The sequence below is a fragment of the Orbicella franksi genome, chromosome 2 (genome assembly GCF_964199315.1).
Source record: "Orbicella franksi chromosome 2, jaOrbFran1.1, whole genome shotgun sequence".
Classification (NCBI taxonomy): Eukaryota; Metazoa; Cnidaria; class Anthozoa; order Scleractinia; family Merulinidae; genus Orbicella; species Orbicella franksi.
In genome coordinates this window covers 29,737,625-29,760,368 of record NC_138146.1, presented here as the reverse complement: position 1 = coordinate 29,760,368, position 22,744 = coordinate 29,737,625, and the positions used below count along the sequence as shown (strand labels likewise).

The 22,744-nt window shown below is 40.7% G+C and overlaps 1 protein-coding gene across 1 annotated transcript; it reads left to right on the top strand.

Moving 5' to 3' along the window:
* Positions 1-17,668: 17,668 nt before the first annotated feature.
* Positions 17,669-19,942, top strand: LOC145469584 (uncharacterized). Its single transcript, XM_081453342.1, has 2 exons — positions 17,669-17,769; positions 18,230-19,942. The coding sequence occupies exons 1-2, from the start codon at positions 17,669-17,671 to the stop codon at positions 19,893-19,895; spliced, it is 1,767 nt and encodes a 588-aa protein (XP_081309468.1). The 3' UTR covers positions 19,896-19,942.
* Positions 19,943-22,744: the final 2,802 nt, after the last annotated feature.

Genomic DNA, 22,744 nt, shown 5'->3' with positions numbered 1-22,744 from the left:
ATAGTAACAGTGGCTGAGCAAAATGCAGTAAGAGGCAAGTGGGCAGTGGGCCGAATAATCGAAGTTTATCCTGGACCAGATGGACGAGTTCGTAATGTTAAAGTCAGAACAGCCACAGGAGAGTACAGCCGTCCAGTTACAAAGATTGCAGTCATTCACCCTGTAGAAGGTGACGACTGAACGAACAGCTGATAAGATAAGGACTACGCCCTTATCGGGGCGGAGAATGTTCCGTTAATATATGAACAATTAGCATTTGATTGACGTTTGATTTCCTAAATATCTTTTGATTGACATTTAGCCGCGTAACCGATACGGTCAATTGACCTTTGAGCTTGGATAGTTAGTTTATTGTCGCAGATATTTTCACTGTGAACGCCTTCGTTGCTGACCTGTTTCGCTGACCCGTTTTCTGCTGTTTTCAAATCTGTTTATCTGTTGCCTGACCTGGACAAACCGCAAAACAATCTGATTGGACATCGTCAAAGAAGTAAGTTTAGTACTGTAACTCAGGCTTAAAACAATGTAACTTAGGTTTGTGTTTATATTCCGATCGTCTGTTTGGTTTCTCAATGGAATTTTGTATTACCTCTTTAGATCGAATAATCTTGAATCCTGGAATAAATTATACGATTGGCGTAGCCCAATTAGATTGTCTGCTTGGTTTTTTACGGAACCAAGCAGGGCGAAGAATTTTCCCACAGTTGTAATGTAAAACAGATCAAATGTATAGAAGCTAAGTTGACGAAGGTCACGCAGGACATGGAAGCACTAGAAAATAAGAAGAGCAATTATAACAGCATATTCAAGGGCATACTCAAACAGCACATCAACAAAAGGAGAAGGAAAAAAGAAAACCGCAGAAAGTCAAATGAAAGAAAGAGGAAGCGGACTGAAAACAACGTCCAACGAGTTTATGGAATCTGTGTTGGAAACCCGCTAGGAAATGATCTTCCACAATGTCTTGTGTACCCTCCTAGAGCGGCCGTCACGGAAGAGTGTATTAAAGTTGAGGATGTTGCCACGTCGTTATTTAGAAGAGATGGGCCATACGTCGCACAGCTCTTGGAAGGGAATTATTTCACCAATGCTGCAAGAAGAGAATCACCACCAACCTTGAGCAGGAAGTCAGAGATTATGTTTACACCTTCATGTACCCTGAAGAGAACACTCTGACGGAAAGCATTGCTGCTTCTTGCAGCATTGGTGAAAGAGACTCCTATAGCAGCACCAGCGGCGACGAAGAACTCGACGACAGCGAAGATGAAGATGAGTGCCAGTGAAAGTTGCATTCGAAAATAACAGTGTTAAATACTTTGTTTCAGTATCTACAAATGCTTTTTGCCGCCAAACGTTTTTTTAAAGCAGAAGGAAAGTTTGTAATAAATTTGTATCCTGCCTTCTATGTTTATTCTATAGCAATTTTTTTGATATTCAGACATTATGCCATTTTAAAGTTTTACTAAAATATTTCACGTGACCCCCCCTTTTTCCCATTTTTTTTTGGGATGGCCCCCCCTCGAAAGCCATTTTTTTTTCGCATGCCCCCCCCCAAATCCCACCAGCCCCCCCTACCTTATAAAAAATGAACGGTCCCTTATCAACGGCTGTGCTCACGTACGCGTGTGGAAAAATGTCGGGTGGTTTCGCCGACATAACAGGCATTACAGCCCGCACATTACATGTAAACTTATAAACCACATGTGAACGAAGCCCGCCGGGGATAGGGCAGTCTTTCACACCAAAAAGGTTACCTATCTTAAAGGAAGAAAAAACTAATTTGATGTCTAAATCATTACAATAGCGCTTGATTAAGTGTCGAATCTTCTTCTGAGTGATGACAGAAAAATGGCCTATGTACGGCAGCTTAAAGTAAAACGTGGGCGAGGTGGTAAGGGGGTAGCCACGGGAACAATGATTGCGAGGTGAAGCTAAAATAATTAGTTAATAACCCAGTAAAAGTTTTCTTACGGTAAACCCTAGTTAGGAAAGAATTAGTGTCACTATTATCAATAAGAACATCTAGAAAGGGTAATTTGCGATTAAGTTCTTTTTCCATAGTAAACCTTATGTTGGGGTGCCTCGAGTTAATGTAGTCAAAAATATAACAGCATCGTGCTCCGAGTGAAATAAACAAAAAGTGTCGTCAACATACCTACGTACTGATGTGAAGTTTATATGAAATAATTCATATATGAACTGCGGTTGTAGATGAAAGTGAAGAATGATCATCGCAGTTAATTTTCCAATTTAAGCAATTGGAAAGAAGAAGCCTGAAAAAATCAGGGCTTCTTCTTTCCAATTGCTTAAATTGGAAAATTAACTGCGATGATCATTCTTCACTTTCATCTACAACCGCAGTTCATATATGAATTATTTCATATAAACTTCACATCATTTCACTCCTCACGGGAAGATATGAACTCAACTAATTGACCTCGCTCCCAATGTGTGGCTTCATAGCTCAGTTGGTAGAACATCGCACCGGTATCGCGGAGGTCAGGGGTTCGAATCCCGTTGAAGCCCTGATTTTTTCAGGCTTCTTCTTTCCAATTGCTTAAATTGAAAAATTAACTGCGATGATCATTCTTCACTTTTATACCTACGTCCTCATACAAAGTAGGTCTCATTAGGACTCTTGTTGACAGGGCCTACAAGATCAACAACACTTGGTTGGGGTTACACGAGGACATAACCAAGCTTACTGAAATTCTCAAAAAGAACCTTTTTCCTGCCCATTTAATTGAAAAAGTGGTTAACCGTTACATCACTGGGACCCATAGTAATCATTGTTCCCGTGGCTATCCCCTTACCACCTCGCCCACGTTTTACTTTAAGCTGCCGTACATAGGCCATTTTTCTGTCATCACTCAGAAGAAGATTCGACACTTAATTAAGCGCTATTGTAATGATTTAGACATCAAATTAGTTTTTTCTTCCTTTAAGATAGGTAACCTTTTTGGTGTGAAAGACTGCCCTATCCCCGGCGGGCTTCGTTCACATGTGGTTTATAAGTTTACATGTAATGTGCGGGCTGTAATGCCTGTTATGTCGGCGAAACCACCCGACATTTTTCCACACGCGTACGTGAGCACTTAGCCGTTGATAAGGCCTGGCACATTTTCAAACATCTTCAGAATTCTGAACGTTGTCGCTCATTGAGTTCAATAGACTGCTTTCATATTTTAAATCACGCTACTACCAGCTTTCAACTCAAGATAAAGGAGGCTATTCATATTCAAAAAGAACTACCTCGCCTCAATCAGCAATTACACCATGTAAATCTAAAATTATCCTTTTAATTTACACCTTTTCACGTTCTTTTGTTACTATTTGTCTTAATTAGCATTTTTGTCTACTTATTATTCAACTTGCTTGGTAATCATTCAACTGAAGATGACAGAAGTTCTGTCGAAACATGTCTTGTAAACTTAAAAAATTGGTCGTTTTCCTTAAAATCTTTACGTGTCTGCTGTTATCTAGACCTTTTATAAATTTGGGTAAAACACTTTTCTGAATAACGCGCGAATGGAAAACCACATAGACCTAGATCTTTAGACTACGAGTAGTCCCTCTTTCACTTAATCCGTCGTGCGTGACGCGAAAGAAAACTGCCAGAAAAAAATGGCCGCGCGAAATCCTGGGGGCTTCCTCGTCCCTAGGATTTCGCGCGGCTATTTTTTCTCGCAGTTTTCTTTCGCGTCGCGCACGACAAACTAAGCGAAAGAGGGTCTACTCGTGGTCTATAGATCTTGGAAAGATTGTTTATATATCAATCATCTATGATATCCCAGATTCTTGACTTAATTTATTGAATGGTTACGATTTTTATTTTTGATTGCGTGACAGTGCATACTAGCCATAGCAACCTCTTTGAAATATTAGGGACCTTAAGATACGAGGACGAGAAGGCCAGGACGGGAACGGCAGTGGACGCGGGAAACTTTCGCGGGTCCCGTCGTGTCGCCAAAAACAAAATGCTTAAGATGTGTATTTTTGCAAAGGACGGCGACGTCAATAATTCAAACATCCTTTAGACTACAAAAAAGGTGGTAGAAATCTTATCCTATTAAGCTTAAACGATAGTGAACAGCGATGCTGAATTTATTTTTCTTTATAAGCGAAGCAAACATCTGTCAATATTTTAATAGAGAAACCTGAATTTCCGTATGAAAAAATTAAACGAACAATCTGATCGACCTGCTTCAGATGGCTTTTTACCACTGGAGCGTTTGAGAATTCTGTCGCCGAAGAATCCTGACTTTTGGTGAACACTTCAATTTCCATCAGTAATTGTAACAAGCATTATGAAAATAAAACAAACGTTGCATCAAGTTCCGGGTAGTATAAAAAAACAACTAAACATCAGTTTGAAAATGTGTATTCTATTTGCTCGATAGACGCTCCATGGCATTCATTCTTACAACATTTTATCGACTGTACTTATACTGATGTCTTCTCAATGCATACAGTTTGTATTGAGCTTGCACAGTCGTGACAGCGACTGAACAGTGACTGAAACACAAACGAACAGACGAGGAATATTTTTATTCACATTTTCGCATGTCAGCGTGGTATTCTACACTACAATCACCAAAAATGAGAACCTTATAAACATTCCTATCAATATAACTAAAAATAAAGTCGATAAGTGTAGTGTCGCTATATTGCGTTACAGTCATGCGCACTAGGAGTCGGTCAAGTGAGTAGTATCGAAGGTTACTGTAATTTACTGTAAGGGAATAAATAACAAGTATTCACAATCAAGGACTCCATAACTGGCGACGAGGATAACTCAAGCGAATTCCACTATAGCAACACTTCACTTAATCGTCACTTTGCATCGAATACACTGGATAAACAATGGCAAAACATGTTCAGTTTTCAACACCACGTGCGCTGGCCGCCATTTGAGTAAGGCGGGAAACCAAAGTTGAACACTCACATATTGTCGTCATAATATTACATCGAAAAATTACCTCAAAAGATTATACTGGACGATCATACAGTTGCCGAAGCGAAATGGCGAATGTCTTACCTCCATTTCCTTCATTTTCCGTCCACGAAGACAACGCTTCAGTCGGCCCACGCTGGAAAAAATGGCTGAAACGTTTCGAAATGTATCTCGCCGCTCATGATGTGAAAGATGCAACACGCAAGAGAGCGCTGCTACTATACTCCGCTGGTAAAGAGGTCAGCGACATTTTTGAAACACTTCCAGATCGAGGAGGAGAAAAGGACTATGCGAAAGCAGTGACTGCTTTGAATGCTTATTTTCAGCCAAAAGTAAACAAGACCTACGAAATTTACATGTTCAGAAATGCTTCTCAGAATTCCGCTGAATCGCTGAATTCTTACTGCACACGGCTGAGGCGTCTTGCTCAAACATGCGAGTTTACCAACGAAGATGAAGAAATCAAGTCACACATAGTCGTGTCCTGTTTATCTTCACGATTACGGCGAAGAGCTCTACGAGAAGACATGGATCTCAAAGCCTTACTCGACTATGGCCGTGGTCTAGAAATGTCTGACAAGCAAGGTAAAGGCATCGAGGAACAGGAAAAGCTAGCCAAAGTAGCAGAAGTCCAAGCGGTGAGAGAGGAAAAGCCAAAGTCGAAAAACAAGAAGTGTTACAGGTGTGGAGAAAATTACCCTCATAAAGGACGACCTTGTCCTGCACTGAATGAAACTTGTAAACATTGTCGCAAGAAAGGCCATTTCACCAAAGTATGCCGAAGCAGATTAAATTTCAAGAAAGTCAATACAATGGATGAGAAAGGTGGCGATGAATCCACCGACGAAGAGTACACTTACCGCATCACTCTCCACTCCATGCGTGACAAGATACAACCGTTTACTGCAGTAACCATTGGAGGCAAGAGAGTGAAATGTCTTATTGACTCAGGAGCGGGAGTGAATGTCATCGACACATTACACCTACCTCGAAGAGGATCTATGGCTACCGATCTTCTGAGCCCTTACCAGTCATTGGCAAGTTTGAAGCTGAAATCATGTCGGGAGTAACAAGCAAATCGACGGTCACGCAATTCTGCGTTGTTGATGGATGTGATGGAAATTTGATAGGTTATGAGACGGCAACTGATCTCGGGCTGCTACACATAATTAACAGTGTGTCGACACCCAAAGTCGATAACATCATCGAAGATTACAAAGATTGCTTTGAGGGGCTGGGAAAGATGAAAGGTAGAACTGCAAAATTACATGTTAATGACCGTGCAAAACCATTGGCCCAGAAGTACCGCAGACTACCATTTCACATCCGTGATCAAGTCGAGGCTGAGCTCAAGAATCTAGAGGACCTTGACATCATAGAAAGAGCTGAAGGTCCAACTCCCTGGGTCTCTCCGATAGTTGTGGCCCCAAAGAAGACAGGAATACGCATATGTGTCGATATGAGAGCGGCCAATCAGGCTATAGAACGTGAGCGACATCCAGTACCCACTGTAGAAGACCTGATCGTTGATCTGAACGGAGCCACTGTTTTCCGCAAGATAGACTTAAACCAAGGATACCACCAACTTGGGCTGGACGAAGACTCCCGGAGCATTACTACTTTTGCCACGCACATTGGCTTGTTTCGCTATAAGCGACTGAGTTTTGGAATTAACTCAGCAGCTGAAATCTTTCAGAAATCCATAGAAGAAGTGCTGCAAGGAATTGACGGTGTTAGAAACATTTCTGATGACATAATAGTGTTTGGCAAGAACCAATCCGATCATGATGATGCTTTACAAGCTGTTCTTCAGAGAATGAGAGAAAACAGTCTAACCGCAAACCCTGCCAAGTGTCTGTTCAACCAATCATCCATTGACTTCTTTGGTCATCACTTCTCTGCAGATGGCATCAGTGCAGATGATAAGAAGGTTGCATCCCTCATTAATGCCAGTCCCCCAAAGAATGCAACTGAGGCACGCAGCTTCTTCGGTTTGGCACAATACCTCGCACGTTTCATAAAGAACTTTGCATGCATCTCTGCTCCAATCCGTCAACTCACGCATCAAAATGCTAAGTGGGTGTCGGGACCAGAACAACAACAGGCATTCTACTGCCTCAAAGCCAGCATGGCGACTCCAGAAATCATCAAATACTTCAACCCCTCACTCAAAACGGAGCTGATTGTTGATGCCAGCCCAGTCGGCCTGGGAGGAATTCTCACGCAAGTAACAGCAGATGGAGGAACAAACATTGTAGCGTATGCCAGCCGCTCACTCACGGATTGGGAAAGCCGTTACAGCCAAACCGAAAGAGAGGCTCTTGCAGTGGTCTGGGGAATTGAGCACTTCCACCTATACCTCTATGGGTCATCCTTCCAAGTTATCACAGACCCCAAGCCGTTAGAAACAATCTTCAACAACCCCACTTGCAAAGCAACTGCGCGAGTTGAGAGGCTACAGCTATGCCTACAGCCGTACAAAACCAAAGTTGTTTACAAGCCAGGAGCAAACAATCCAGCTGATTACATGAGTCGCCGTCCGGATCCCACACAATCGCAGGCTTCCAACCATTTATCAAGAGTTGATGCCTATATTAACTTTCTCACCAATAATGCTGTGCCCCATGCCGTTACGCTTCAAGAAGTAAAAGATGCGACAGCAGCTGATGAAACATTGCAGAGTCTAGCAAGAGTGATAGCAACTCAAAAGTGGCACGAGGCTGGAAGAGATGTCAGTCAGTACCAGCAGATCAAGCAGGAGTTGTCAGTATCAAATGGCGTAATTCTGAGAGGGACCCGCATAATAGTTACCGAGAAGCTACGAGATCGAATGATTATGCTAGCTCACAGTGGACACCAAGGAATTGTCAAAACCAAGCGTCTTTTGCGAGATTCAGTCTGGTTTCCAGGGATAGACAGAATGGTCGAAGAAGTTGTCAAAGGGTGCCTACCGTGCCAAGCTGCGAACCATGATCCAAAGCCAGTATGCGAACCTCTGCAAATGTCCCCCCTACCACTAGGCCCATGGCAAGAGCTCTCCATAGATTTCTGTGGCCCCTTTCCAAGTGGAGATTAATTGCTCGTCGTGACTGACGACTTCAGTCGGTATCCAGAAGTTGAAATCTTGAGGTCAACATCAGCAAAGGCAGTGATTCCTCACCTTGACAGCATCTTTGCCAGGCAACGGATCCCCGAGATAGTAAGAACAGACAATGGTCCACCATTCAATAGGGAAAGTTTTCAGATGTTTGCCACTCAACTTGGTTTCACACATCGCAGAATAACTCCTGAATGGCCCAGAGCAAATGGAGAGGCGGAGAGGCTGATGAAGACACTGGAGAAAGCAATTAGGACAGCTGTCGTTCAAGGCAAGAACTGGAAACAAGAGTTGTTCACCTTCCTTCGACAGTACAGGGCCACCCCTCATAGCACCACAGGGAAGTCTCCTTCGGAGTTGCTGAGTGGACGAAAACTCAAGTCCACATTACCTCTGGTGCAGTTTGATCAGGCATCCCCAGAGATCAGACGAGCTGATGCTAAGAGAAAGGAGAAGATGAAAGAGTATGCAGACAAGTGCAACAATGCCAAAAACACAGACCTGAATGTTGGTGACAAAGTATTGATAAAGCAACCAAAACAGAACAAGATGTTTACACCATTCAAGCCTGAGCCATTTGAGATCACAGACAAGAAAGGAAGCATGATTACAGCCCAAAATGCAGAACACACCGTAACAAGAAATGCGTCATTCTTTAAAAAGCTGCCTTCTAACATACCTGTACATCCCGAGGAAGAACAGTCTACACCCTTCATTGATGCAGCAGAAGCAGTTGAACCAATTGAGACAGTTGAACCACCTACAGTTACACCAGTTGAATCACCTAGAAACGCACCAGTAGCACCACCTGGAAATGCATCAGTTGAACCGCCTACAGTTACACCAGTTGAATTACCCCCACTTCGCAGATCAGAAAGAGCAAGACGAGTACCTGATCATTTCAACGACTATGTTACTTAAACATTGCTCAAATCAATGGTTTAGTGAAAAAAGAACATTATTGCGTGAACATTATCTGAACTTTTCAGACTGCGTTACTTGGACATTGCTTAGGTTAATTGCTTAAAGGAAATAACTTGTATGAACATGAACAGGACTGACAGATTTAGGAAGCAACATGTTGAGTTTCGTTTTTAAGCTTTACCTAGCTCATTATTCAGAGGAAAGGAGAGATGTAGTGTCACTATATTGCGTTACAGTCATGCGCACTAGGAGTCGGTCAAGTGAGTAGTATCAAAGATTACTGTAATTTACTGTAAGGGAATAAATAACAAGTATTCACAATCAAGGACTCCATAATAAGAACATTTATCGGGGCAAAACAAGCGCAAAATACTCACGTTTTCGATGCGACGGCTAGTCGGGCGAAATGACGTCCTCGACGAAACGAGGACGGCAGAGAGATTAGTGGAGAGTTCTCGTGCGCATGCCCCGTGGAGTAAATTTACTTCCGGTAGCCGTCCTAGTTCTTCCCGTCCTGGTGCCTATTCTTGCTGCTGTGGGGTTCAAAATGGCCGCCACGAAACAAACAATGCGTTGGCTCTTAGTTTTACCTCTAATTTACCTCTAAGTGTTAAAGACACAAGTAAGCTTATTGGTAAGGTATATGTAAACGGTCCACAAAGTGTTGATTTCATGAAATAAGTTTTGAATTGTTATGATGCACCGTAGCTTGAAACGTGTGTCGCCCTAAGTTAAGCTTCAGTAAATATTGATCATCTTTATGGTAAACGCTGCTATGTCATACTCGTTGCCCGCGTTAGACCCTACTCATTGTACATACCATCTGTTGAGCATGTTTTTGACGTTTTAAAACTCTTCGCCATTTTGTTTGGGCAGATCGAGGAAACAAACAGGTGTGTTTGTTTACCTGCACGCGCGTGTCGGAGACACCATACTACCAGCTCTAAAGTCATTTACTTTGTTTATCACTGTCAAAACTAAAACTATCACAAAACTAAGTCTGGAACACAGCGATAAGTTTGAAATAGAAATTTAAAGAATTAGCCGTCGTAGTTATCGTTCTCCAGACTAGAGGACGGACGGCAAAGAAATGTACCAAGAATTATTATGAAAGTGAGGAATGATCATCGCAGTAAATTTTCCAATTTAAGTAATTGGAAAGAAGAATGACGTTTCGACGGCTCCATGCCATCACTCTCAAATTCAAATAAGATACGTTATGCGAGTTCGTTATATAGTGAATGTACGTGTGAAGGTCTCAGTGCATATGATTAAGAGACAAAAATAATCGATGAATAAAAATAAAAATACCAAGCGGGAGTCCGATTTGTTAATCACGAGTGTGATTACAGACTGAATTGGACGACACAATGTCCTGTTACCAATTAATCATAACCAGTACGATTTCCCACAATTTAAAAAATAGCTTTTAATGGTCATTTTTAAATATCATAATTAAGAATACGGGAAAAGCTTGCAAAATGGCTGTTAAGTTTCTTTCAAAACAGTCACTGGAAACTAAGGCCCGGTTCAAACATCGAACTTTACATGTGCCGAACCTAATACCAATTTGGGTCGACCCAAATAATTAAGTTCGGCAGTTGATTCAAACGAACCTAATGTAATCGAACTTAATTGCAAAAATAAAAGAGACACTACTGCAAACGACGGTTATTGCTGACCAAAATGGCGGGAAAATGTGGGAAAGACAAATTGTGAAAATGAAGAGCTTGCTTTTCTTGCAAGTGCGATAAAGGAGGGTAGAACTAGTCGAAGAAGGCGACTCAGATGCAATCAGCATTAAACAACCGAAGACGATTTTTGAATTTGGTTTGCCTGATATTATCGCTTATTCCCAAAGGAACATCGCAATTCCTCGTCCAGTTCGTTCCTGTCGTCGGTTTCTTCAAGATTCATTTGTTTTGTCATTTCCTCTCAAAAGCATGACTCGCAGTACGCCACCGAACTGGCTGCTCTATGGCAGGCCGTTTGTAGCAAAATTCAATCCTTGCAATATATGTTTAATCCTTTAAATAATGGTTTTATTTAAACATATAAAAAGGCATTCGATCCAATGGCAAATAAAATTTTTGGTTCAATTGAATCTTTTAATTTTCATGATTCAATCCAATACCTGGAATATTGATTCAGTCCAATACCTGGAATATTGATTCAATCCAACACCTGAAATATTGATTCAATCCAATACCTGGAATATTGATTTAATCCAATACCTGGAATATTGATTCAATCCAATACCTGAAATACTGATTCAATCCAATTCCTCGAATATTGATTCAATGCAATACCTCGAATATTGATGCAATCCAATACCTCGAATATTGATGCAATTCAATACCTCGAATATTGATTCAATGCAATACCTCGAATATTGATGCAATCCACCTCGAATATTGATGCAATCTTCCTGGGCCGAGCGCGGCCAACAGGAACGAGAGTAACTGAGCACTAGAGAGCACTGAAAACATGGCGGGCGAAGGAGAACTAGATTTAGAAGTTGAGTTTCCTAAGTTTCTTGCAGACGTCTTGGATAAAACAGAAATAATATTTGAGAATTTTGACTCAGAAGTTGCAGAAGCCCACGCCGAAGTTCTTGGTCAAACCATTAGTCTGCTTAGGTAATTGAGGCATTGCTACAACCGAGACACAAGGGACAAGGAAAATTTAGATTCCATTACTGTCACTTTTGTAGATGTAAGTTAACCAATTTTTATGTGACAAACATATGTGTTTATTAAAAGCTGTGTGTGCTAGCTTTTTGTGGCAAATAACATAAACTGTGGCAAATTGTGCTACCACATTGGTCTTTGGTATTGTGCATATTTCTGCTGTCCAATCATTACTGGCACACTAAACTTTGAACTGTAAACAAAATTTTTGCTGTGCTCTGTACACAGTCAAACATTTTTCTCACAAAAACTGCTTGTGTAAACCTGGCTTTATGTTATTTTTGAAATAAGAACCTTTACATTTTACAAGACAGCAATCATTGAACATTGGGATGTGTTTTAAGTTTTTCAATGTTGTTGTCTCATGTTTTGCATTATTTAATCCACATGTGGTACTTCTTTCCTAAAAACGATGTTTTTCTTGATATTCTATGACAAACATTGCACCAATTTGTTGTGAATATTATCGGGTACCCAGGGCTCAAGGCTAACACTACTGCCAACTAGCCACACATTTCAGTTTTGAATAGTAGATTTTGCACTTTCACTAGCCATTGTGACAATCATGATGGAATGGAGTACTGGTCTACTGGATGAAAACAAAATTGAGAATTATTCTGACAAAGTAAAACTAAAGAGAATAGAAAGATATAATAATAATAATAATAATAATAATAATAATAATAACTTTATTTAAGTGTCAAATGTATTTAGCACTTTTAAACGTGCTAATTGGGGACACTGTAAATAAGTAAATAAATATCTCAAATATAACATAAACGAATAAGAAACAAATCCAGATAGCGGTAGGGTGGAGAATTTGAACCAGGGACCTCCAGATTCCAAATCCAGCGCCTAATGAAAACAGGGAAACTATGAGTGGATTTCATGGAAATAATTGCCTCAATAAGCATATAAATATTTAACTATTAAACGGAGATAAAAGAAAATGGTAACACTGATAGAAGTACATCAGAGATTGAACATAAGCATATTCAAGAAAAGCAGGATTCGTGTTTGTGGGAGCGAAATTTCCTTAGTGATTATTATTAACATTTTAGATGCAACAAGAAATGTCCAAGATTGACCACTCTTATAAAAAAGTCAGTGAAACTGTGTATTAAAAAGGCTGGCTGGTGCAAAGTTAGTTTTGGCTAGTGACATGAGACCTGTTAGTAGCCATTACGCCATTGCACCAAGAAGTTAGTCTTGTGTCCCGGGTACTTTTGAAAATAAGATAACAAATTAACCTTCCAACATTTTAACATCTGTTTTGATAAACACCTGAAAAATCTACAAGGCAGAGCAGTGCACATGGCAGTTATAAAATGCCCTGATTTCTCTTCAGTTTAGCTGTGTTGCTAGACGTTAGGCATTCTGTAATTCAAGCAGTTTCAGATTTTGCATATCAATGAAAAGAAAGATGAGAAAATAATTTACTTGATACAGGGTGAGGTTTTCTGTTGTGAATTGAGTTGCAAAAATACTCAGTTTAGTGGGGCCATAATCTCCTTTACCCAGCCCACACACATGTAGTATTATGCAATTGTCAGTTGCCCAAGTTTAACTGTCACAGGTTCTAGAGCCTCTTGGAAGATGTGTACTCCCATTTGACTTGATTCTCTTAAGGGATCAGGCCTTTCCAATACAAATGACTGCACTGAATCATGTTGTCCCAGGTCAGTTTCTTCAACTACAACATTGTTATCACTGTCCAATGGAGTTGGACCTCAGGATCATCACCATAGTATTCAAAATCATATGACTTTCCATTTGAAAGGGGGTTTTCAGGCTGCATCATATGATAAGCCACATTTGGTATGGCAACTAGTTTTTTTTTCTGTTCTTACATTTTGGTTGTTGAAAGCTTCAGTGAACTGGCAAAGAGCTCGGTTTATCCTTGGTTGAAAAACTAAGTTTAAGGAGAAAAGATGCACTGAATTATCAGTGTCCAGGATGCCTGACAATTCCATACTATAAAAAGTGTAAAAGTACAAGTGGGAAGCACAACGGAAAACATCCCTCCACAATCTTTCAATTCGTTGGTTGTGTTGATGGCCCTGCAGTGAAGCTGCCCCTCTCCTCTCTTCTAACCTGCACCATTGTATCGCACACACCAACGTTTTCAACACCATGATATACTCGTACTCTCAAAGGCCAAAATTCTCCGTCTCTCTTAACGGCATCCAGAAACAATTCAAGAAATTCGAGAAAATCCGTCTATACAGCCGTGAATTAACATTTTCCATCGGATCAGAGAGTGATGTCCATCCAGATGCCAAAGCGAATTTACGCACCCCATCTCAAGACAGTATTTTGGAAATCTAATTTTGCTAACCTTTCTCTTATTCTTCTCCGTTGAACCCGTAACCCAGTGGACTAAAGAAACCTGCAATGAAGTTATATCCAGTAGCACTCCCATGGTTAGAAATGTACTCTTGACTGACTTCGGTTCCTTATCAGGTAAGCTGTCGAAACCCCTCATATCTTCTAAGCCATACCGTCTGTCACTCTTCTGTGAATTGTCCATCTCGAAACTCCAATCATTTCTGTTATCGTTGTCCAGATGAATCCTAGTCCTCAAAGTTTCTCAAGCACCTCAACAGGAATTTTAAGAAATGGTCTTCCATGATTTCCTCTTTTTTCGCTTTCTATCGTAATGGATTCCGCAGTAAAAATTGACGGAGTAATAGCTCTGCGACGCGACACACTGAGCACATGTACAAAAGCGACAGCAATGGAATCTAAATTTTCCTTGTCACTTGTGTCTCGGTTGTAGCAATGCCTCATTTACCCAAGCAGACTAATGGTTTGATCAAGAACTTCGGCGAGCGCTTCTGCAACTTCTGAGTCAAAATTCTCAAAAATTATTTCCGTTTTATCCAAGAAGTCTGCAAGAAACTTAGGAAACTCGACTTCTAGATCTAGTTCTCCTTCGCCCGCCATGTTTTCAGTGCTCTCTAGTGCTCAGTTACTCTCGTTCCAGTTGGCCGCGCTCGGCCCAGGAAGATTGCATCAATATTCGAGGTATTGGATTGAATCAATATTCGAGGAATTGGATTGAATCAATATTTCAGGTATTGGATTGAATCAATATTCCAGGTATTGGATTGAATCAATATTCCAGGTATTGGACTGAATCAATATTCCAGGTGTTGGAGTGAATCAATATTCCAGGTATTGGATTGAACCAATATTCCAGGTATTGGATTAAATCATGAAATTTAAAATTAAAAGATTGAATTGAACCAAAAATTTTATTTGCCATTGGATTGAATGCCTTTTTACATGTTTAAATAAAACCGTTATTTAAAGGGTTAAACATATATTGCAAGGATTGAATTTTGCTACAAACGGCTTACCATACTGCTTTCCAACCCGCTACAGTCTCATCGTTTTCAAATACGGAACACTGCATGCAGAAGTGGTTTATGCAAATTAGGCAAGTATCAATTCGTGCTCTTGAAGCAATAAGAACACATATCGTCCCGCTCTTCCCGCTATTTTGTTCCAAATGATCAAAACAAGGTGTGTGCGCATGACAAAAATAGGAAACGTGTAGATCTCGGGGTAAAACTTCATTCATTTAATGTATTTGTAATGTATGCATTATAGGTTCGATACATGAAAAGTTCGACGTTTGAATCGGAGTCGCTCCGTAGTCGAACTGACCGACTGGCCATGTCGAACTTAATTCCCGGGTCGACCCAAATAACATCTGTCAAACTTAATTGATTCAAACGTCGATCTCGTCATGTACTTAATTGGGGCTATTAGGTCCGGCACATGTAAAGTTCGACGTTTGAACCGGGCCTAAACCTTCACAATTTTACAAATTCAGTCTCTTTAATTGGTTACCATAGTGACTGTAATCAATGTTGTGATTTGTGGATTTAGTGGAGAGGACTTAAACTGATTGGCTCGTGCAACTGCCCGATTACAGGTGTCCGATTACACCCAACTGTCCGATTACAACTTTGTAGATTAATTAGAGCAAAATACACCAGTTTATGCACCAATCACATTTGAGGAAATTGTAATTGTTATGATAAGTAATAGTAATCATAAAAATTACAATTTCCTCGATTGTGATTGGTTTAAAAAACTCCTATTTTCCACTTGCCAAGTTGTTATCGGACAGTTTTTTTATTGGACAGTTGGACAAAGTTGTAGTTTAAATCAACCAATCACATTGAAAGTGTAGTTACGTGGATGCGTGCAAATCAATTCCAAAATGAACGAGAAAAACCGTATGATTACTTATTAATAATATAAACATGAAAAAATTTGCGTGGAGGAAGTACCGGAAGACCTTTGTTGAAGCCATTTTTTCTCATTCGAGAAAATTCTTTCAAAGTTTCCATACAAAATTTCCTCATCATTTTACGTAATATCTTGGCTTCGAAAATTTCTTATTGTTTTTCAGCCAATCATAATCGAGAATTACGATGTGTAATTTGTACTGGTGTTACACTTTTTGCTCCGGTGTTACACTTTTTGCACTGGTGTTACACTTGAACTGCACTACTCTCAGCAAATTAGAATCGAGTAATTTTTTCATGTATATTATTAATGCGCAAATCGGGCTGCTGATAGCCAATCACGTTCGAGTATTTTGTAATAGTTTTGATTAATCAAGAAACTATCAACAGCTACGAGAATGGAGGGAGACGGAGAGAGAAATTGATCTCCAGAAATATGTGCATGTTGCAAAAAATATTTGAAGGATAATAAACGCAATAGCCTCCATTTAGCTACGCCCTAGGAACTCGGAACAGTTTATAATGTCCGCGGACAAATATCCGTGGATATTTTCGCGCCAAATGGAGGCTGTTGTTTATATATACCATGGCGTAACACGAGAAAACGTTTCTCATTGTATGCCATTGCGTGGGATGTGGCCAACACAATCAATCGAACATACGCGCAGCGCTCGATGGGAAGGTTGGGTGTAGTACCGTCGGGTAAATAACGCCTTTCCTTTATTCTGATTGGCTGTATTTACTATGGCCCTTGTATACTATTTGTTGATTCGGACTGCGCCCTTGTCAACTATCACGCGATAGAAATCTCGAGCTCGGTACCAGTATCAATGTTAATCAACACCTCGAGAAGTATGAGGGAAGAAATATAGAGATTATCTATAAGCGATATCAATTGGTATGACTAAATTAAATACGAAATCGCTTGAGTAAAAGCAAACTTACAGGTAATTTAATATAGAAAGGTAATTCCAGGAAAAGAGCAGCGTCAACTAGTTGGGGTTTAAGAAGCCAGTCATATCGATGCTAGAACTGCTAGAAACATCTTCTACATTGTTTTCCTGAAGTATTAGTTGTATAGGAACAGAAAAAAATTCCAGTGAGAGTTCTCCAATGATTCTCACAGACTCAGTTCGCTTGTTTCGGTTCGACAAAATCAACCATCGTTTATGTCTTTACTGTTCCATTGACCGATCATCGCCAGTAAATTGTACAGGATATCTTTTTTTAGATCTGGGATATTGCTACAACAGCCGATAGCACTTCTGGAGGGCATTTCTGCGCACTTTTCGAATCTGTATTGCACCATCCTGAAGGAAATGAGAGGACGTGAGATATTCGACCTTCCTGGGTAGACGTCACAACAGCCGCTGGACCCATTCTCCTCAAACTCAGTCGTGAAACAAAAATGGCGGTGTTTTGCGGCTATTTTCGAGATTTCGTCGGGGCACAGAAAATCGAGGATTTAACCGAATCCAAAATTTTTTTCGCAGAAGTATTTCAAATAACATTTAGATTCATTTTAGCGAAAAAAAAATTTTGGGGTTAGGTGCACTTTAAATGTAAATTCATGCTATTTTCATGGTATAACAATGCAATGTAGAATCGGAAGAAAGCTTGGGAAATACTGGGGTTCCATTTTTTAAGGACTTCACTGTGCTCGGTTATTGACATTGTACTCATATTTATCATATCATTCTGATATAACATCCACAGATTTGAAAGTCTGGTTCAAAAGATGATGGCGTGCGCTCTGACTAAGAGATGTGTCTTCCTCTCCTTCGCTGCTCTTGTTGGCAGCCTAACAATGTTGACTATTGGGCTCTATCCACTGACAAACAGGTATGTGATCTTGAACCTACTTTTACTGATTGAATTACTTGTACCACCAGTGGCGTAACTTGCCTATAGGCTCGTAGGCTTGGACCTTCAAAATTTTATCAGCCCTCTCTGTGTTTTTAAAATATGCAGTGGAGAAATCATTTGCTGAAGCAGTTTCAAATTGGCAGATGAAGTAGAACGTAATGTTGACGTAATAACTGTAATCAACAACATTTAAATATAGCTAGTTTTTAGAAATTTGCTGTCTTCGATTATCACAAATACTAGTGTTAAGGGCAGGTCTTTGCAGTTATGTTGCAACGATGTAGTTGCAAGCGAAGACTAACTGACTAAACAGAAAACGAGGAAACAAAAATCGTTTTGTCTGGTACACGGTTTAGATGTAATAATCTCAAGATTTTTGATTAAAGCACTTAATACAATAAAATAATATACTATGAAAAATGAAATCTCTTTTCAGATATAACCACAAACAGTTCCTGTCTCTTAGACAAGGCATTGCAAATGAACTAAATGCAATCGAGCTGGAAATGGAAAAGTTACTTGTCCAGCAACAAGCACCTTCAGCAAGATTGGCTCAGCGATTAGGAGAAATAGTAAATCGCTTAGACGACAGACTGCAACCAGCGAGTATAACAAGTGAGACATTCAGCAGCGATGGTAGCGTGGATGTGTGTCCAGAGGAGTTCAAGGGGGGTACTTCTCGCAAAGCTACGGGCTGGGCCATCACTAGCTGTACTAATGCCAAACCAATTAGTTCTGTTATAAGTATTTTGATCAACACTGTTGCATATCCTAAGGAAGACGAGAACAACATAGAAAAGGTTTTAAAAGGTATTACAGAGACCTACCCTACAGTTCAGGTTTACCTGGCAACACGTAGTGACCAAGCGATAGAGGCTGCCAAAAGGTACAATGTTGATGCCTTTAAGGTCTATAATGCAAACCTAGGCAAAGGATGGAACATGTTGATAAGAATGGTATCTACTCCTTACGTTCTCGTTGCGAGAGATGTTTTTCACTTCACCTGGCTTACCCAACTTGAGAGGCAAATTCGTGTGGTCAGTCAGATACCAAATGTTGGAGTTGCAGGTGGATCTTACCGTAACTTTTCAGGTCACTGGAAAGCGGGCTGTGTGCAAACTACAATGAAAAATTACGTCCTGGAATACCAGGAAGGCTATTATCACTCAAGAAACGAGTGCATGTTCTGTGATTATCTGCAGGGCCCTTTCGTTGCCAAAACAAAGCTGTTGAAGTTTGACGAGAGTCTTCCAAATGTGGTCATTTTTAAAGACTGGTTTCTACGTCTTACTGAAGATGAAAACCTGATAATGTCATGTCCAGACGTTATGTATTTCACTGCAGATTACACTTCGTTTTCCAAACGAACTAGTAAAACCGTGTGGAAACCTTTAGCTAAGAAGTGGGAGCTTAATCGGGTGTTATTGCCCGAGGGGGCGAAGCATTCCTTCTCCTGTAAGGATATTGGTTTCCAATGCAAAGCTAATAGCGATTTACTCCCAGTTTGTTGTCAGGAAGAGTATGCAAAAGCACTGTCCTTTTTTCAAACGTTTGCTGATGAACACAATATTACATTCGAGCTTGATAGTGGCTCCGTATTAGGAAGTGTAAAGTTCAATGGCCTTCTTCCTTGGGACTTGGACGGAGATGTTACTCTTTTATCTTCAGATGTGGCAATCTTTGGGAAGAAAGAAACAGTCGAGCATTTCCGGAGAAATGGCTTTGAACTAACCAAATTTAAATTAACAGAAGGCGGGTATTTCAAGATTAATTTCAATAGATTTTACATCGAGGTGTGGGGCATGTCGACTGTGACAAATACTCAATTTCTCCCCCCGGAGCTACAACATCACGCAACGTTCACCAAAACAAACATTCGGGGTAAGTGGATTGATACGCCGTTTAGTCCTGGTTTGTATGCAAGAAATCGATATAGAAAAGAAATTCTAAGACATTCCCAATCCTGGATGAAATGGGGATTACCGAACAGTTTTGCTGACTATGTTACTGCTGGCAGCTTTGCGTCTTGTAAGAGATCAAATCATCACTCTTGCTTGCAATTTTTTCCTGCTGATGGTGACATTCCGTTTTTGGTAACTTAGCAACCCGTTACAAAAACGGCGTTGAGTCGGACCAAGGCTTCCTTACTTGAGCAACAAAAAAACAACAATAAAACAATCCAGAATGGAAATCTCGTTTAGTTGCAAACGACGCACTATGACTTCGATAATTGGCTAGTGGCTGGAGCTTGTTTAGATATAAAACAAATCGCGCGTGATTGGCTAAAACTGAGGCAGCGTCCACACTTTGCGGGAGAAATTTGAAAACGCAGCTTATTTCTGCGGCTAGGCCAACCGTTCACACTAACCCGTCACGAAAACGGAGCCTTTCCGGAAAGCGTTCATCAAGCCGAGGAATTTGAAAACGCCGGCTTCGTTTTTACATGTGGACGGAAAACAGTTTGAAAAGGGAACTTTTCGAAAACAATGGCGTCACTATAACCATGTGATTTGCCTGAATTCCTCCGGCGTAGTGTGAATGGCAAACATTTGATGCGTTTTTAGAGTGAAACCTCCGTTTTCAAATTCCTCCCGCGTAGTCTGGCCTGGACTTGAGGACCGGACTGGCCACGTACATTATGAGCGATGTTAATTACAGGCTGGCTGGCAGAAGACGGACTTAAAAATGTTAAACTAGAGCAAGTGGAGGCAGCGTGGCCGAGTGGTTAGGGCGCCGGAATTGAAATCCGGAGGTCGCGAGATCAAGTCCCGTTCTGTCCACTTAATTTTCTCGATAGCACGTAGTTCAACTCCTCGATCATGCTTGTAAATAGCTAACTGGTCTGCCTCCCGCCATATTTGTTTCTTTCATTGACTTAAATTAGTTATTATAACGATAGTAGTCAATAGAAAGATTTAAATTAATCTTACTTTGAGTTCATTTTTATCTAGCCGGTCCAGAATTAATTATAGGATTATCCCTAAAATAAGCTTTTCGTTAACAAAGTTACTAGGCGGTTACTGCGCCTTTCAGTAATTTGCGGACTCTAAAATTCAAAGCTCAACCGACAAATGCGTTTTTCGCTACCGCAAATCAAATGTACGGTTGCTCCTCCCAGCTTCCGACTACTGTTGAACACTGTTTCGTTGTCTGAACTGTGCTCAGCGATTTGATTGACGGTAGCGAAACACGCATTTGTCGGTTGAGCTTTGAATTTTAGAGTCCGCATGTTATTGAAAGGCGCAGTAATAAGGTTATCATTAATATCTATCTGCAGTTCGTGGGTGCTTACCATGTACTGAAAATACAGTTAGCACAAATGTTGAATCATGTCAGGGCCAGGAGGGCTTCCACGTGTAAAGGTCTGGGATGCTGGTCGGATAATTTGAATTAAACCCCTAAAAGATACCAATGTGGGCGTGGTCGAGCTTTATTTCACCCCTAAACGATAGCACTCTACAACGGACAGACAGCTTTTATAACTTGACGGCAAAAAATAGTGGCTTTCTGGACCTTTCTGTCCTGAATTCATGATTTACACCCCTAAACGAGATGACGAAAATCCCGGACTTTTTCCATGGGAGACCACCCCGGGGGTAAGGCATTTTCAAAATGACAAAACAGCCCAAAGTGATGGCACCAAGAGAAAACTCATTTTCTCTTGGTACAACTTGACTATAAGTTAATTGGTCAATTGAGATCGATTACACAATAGCGTGACGTTTGAACCGGGCCTCGGTTACGGCCCAAATTGACATAGCCTGTTCCAGGCTGGGGACGATCAAAAAAGAGGGCGGACGACTAGCGGGCCCGCCCTCTCCTTTTATCTCCCGGATCCCGCTCGTCGCAGATCCCGCTCGTCACCCGCTCGTTCTTTCGATCGTCCCCACTGACCGAGAGACTGGAAAAGTCTAATATTCAAACGATCAGCATGGAGTTTATCAGCAACGACACTACAAGGAAATGTTGTGTTCATAGGTAAACTGAAGTATAAGACTGGGGAGTCGGTACGAAATAGGAGGCCTCCAATCCCAACTGATTTGAAAGCCTATTGATAATCAAGGAAAACCAACTAATGAACTGTACTGTCTTGTAACTTCAGCGATTTCTGTGACTTTCTGTTTACACTCGAGGCAAGATTTGATCTTCTACTAAATGTCATTCAAAAATCAATAAAAAAATTTTAATTGTCTATTGTACCATTATAACCTACGAAAAAAGGTGACGTGCACGACGAGACGACGAGTTGACACGACGACACGACGAAACCAGCTGACACGACGGTACGAGACGACGAGTTGACAGGACCACGCAACAAAACGGAGGTTGTTTACGTTGCCGTCGTGGGTTGCTTACGCTCTCTGAGCTGATGAGTTAACACGAAACGACGAGCTGACTCGGCGATATAATTAACGAGAAGACGTGTTAAAGCGAAGTTTGGGGAAACAACTTTAACTTCAACACTCTTCCCAGTTTGGTTACTTGTCCTTTATTTTCACTGATCCTTTCAGTTACAGCAGCTCTTAACGATTATTGATCTGGACTGATTTCAGCAACTACTTCAACTACTAGGAGTTCACTCATCACGTTCCTTTTAAAGGGACAACCACACGATCCATCAAATCACTGTCAAACTGTCAATTAGGCTAACGTGATGTCATGCTCAGTTCGCATAAGGTTCTATTGCGATTGCGCGCAAAGCTACTTTGCATAATTTCCATCGAGGTTATCTAGGTTGACTAAGACATTTTCTACCCTGATTTTAACCGACTATTCCTAAGTGGTTGACCAAAATAAGGTAACGTGAGTAATATAAAAGTCGCAATCTTGGTTTTTATGGATTAAAACTTTGGTATGACACAAAGTTTAAAAATGAAAGTTGTTGCTATAAGTGTTACTAACAAAATGATTGCACAATCCCAACTTCGTGGGTTGGCCTTTCTCAAATTCT

Bases quoted from the DNA above. Each gene is read 5' to 3' on its own strand.
- LOC145469584 (XM_081453342.1), top strand. From the start codon at position 17,669: ATGGCGTGCGCTCTGACTAAGAGATGTGTCTTCCTCTCCTTCGCTGCT. The intron at 17,770-18,229 runs GTATGTGATCTT...ATCTCTTTTCAG, and splicing joins CTCTATCCACTGACAAACAG to ATATAACCACAAACAGTTCC.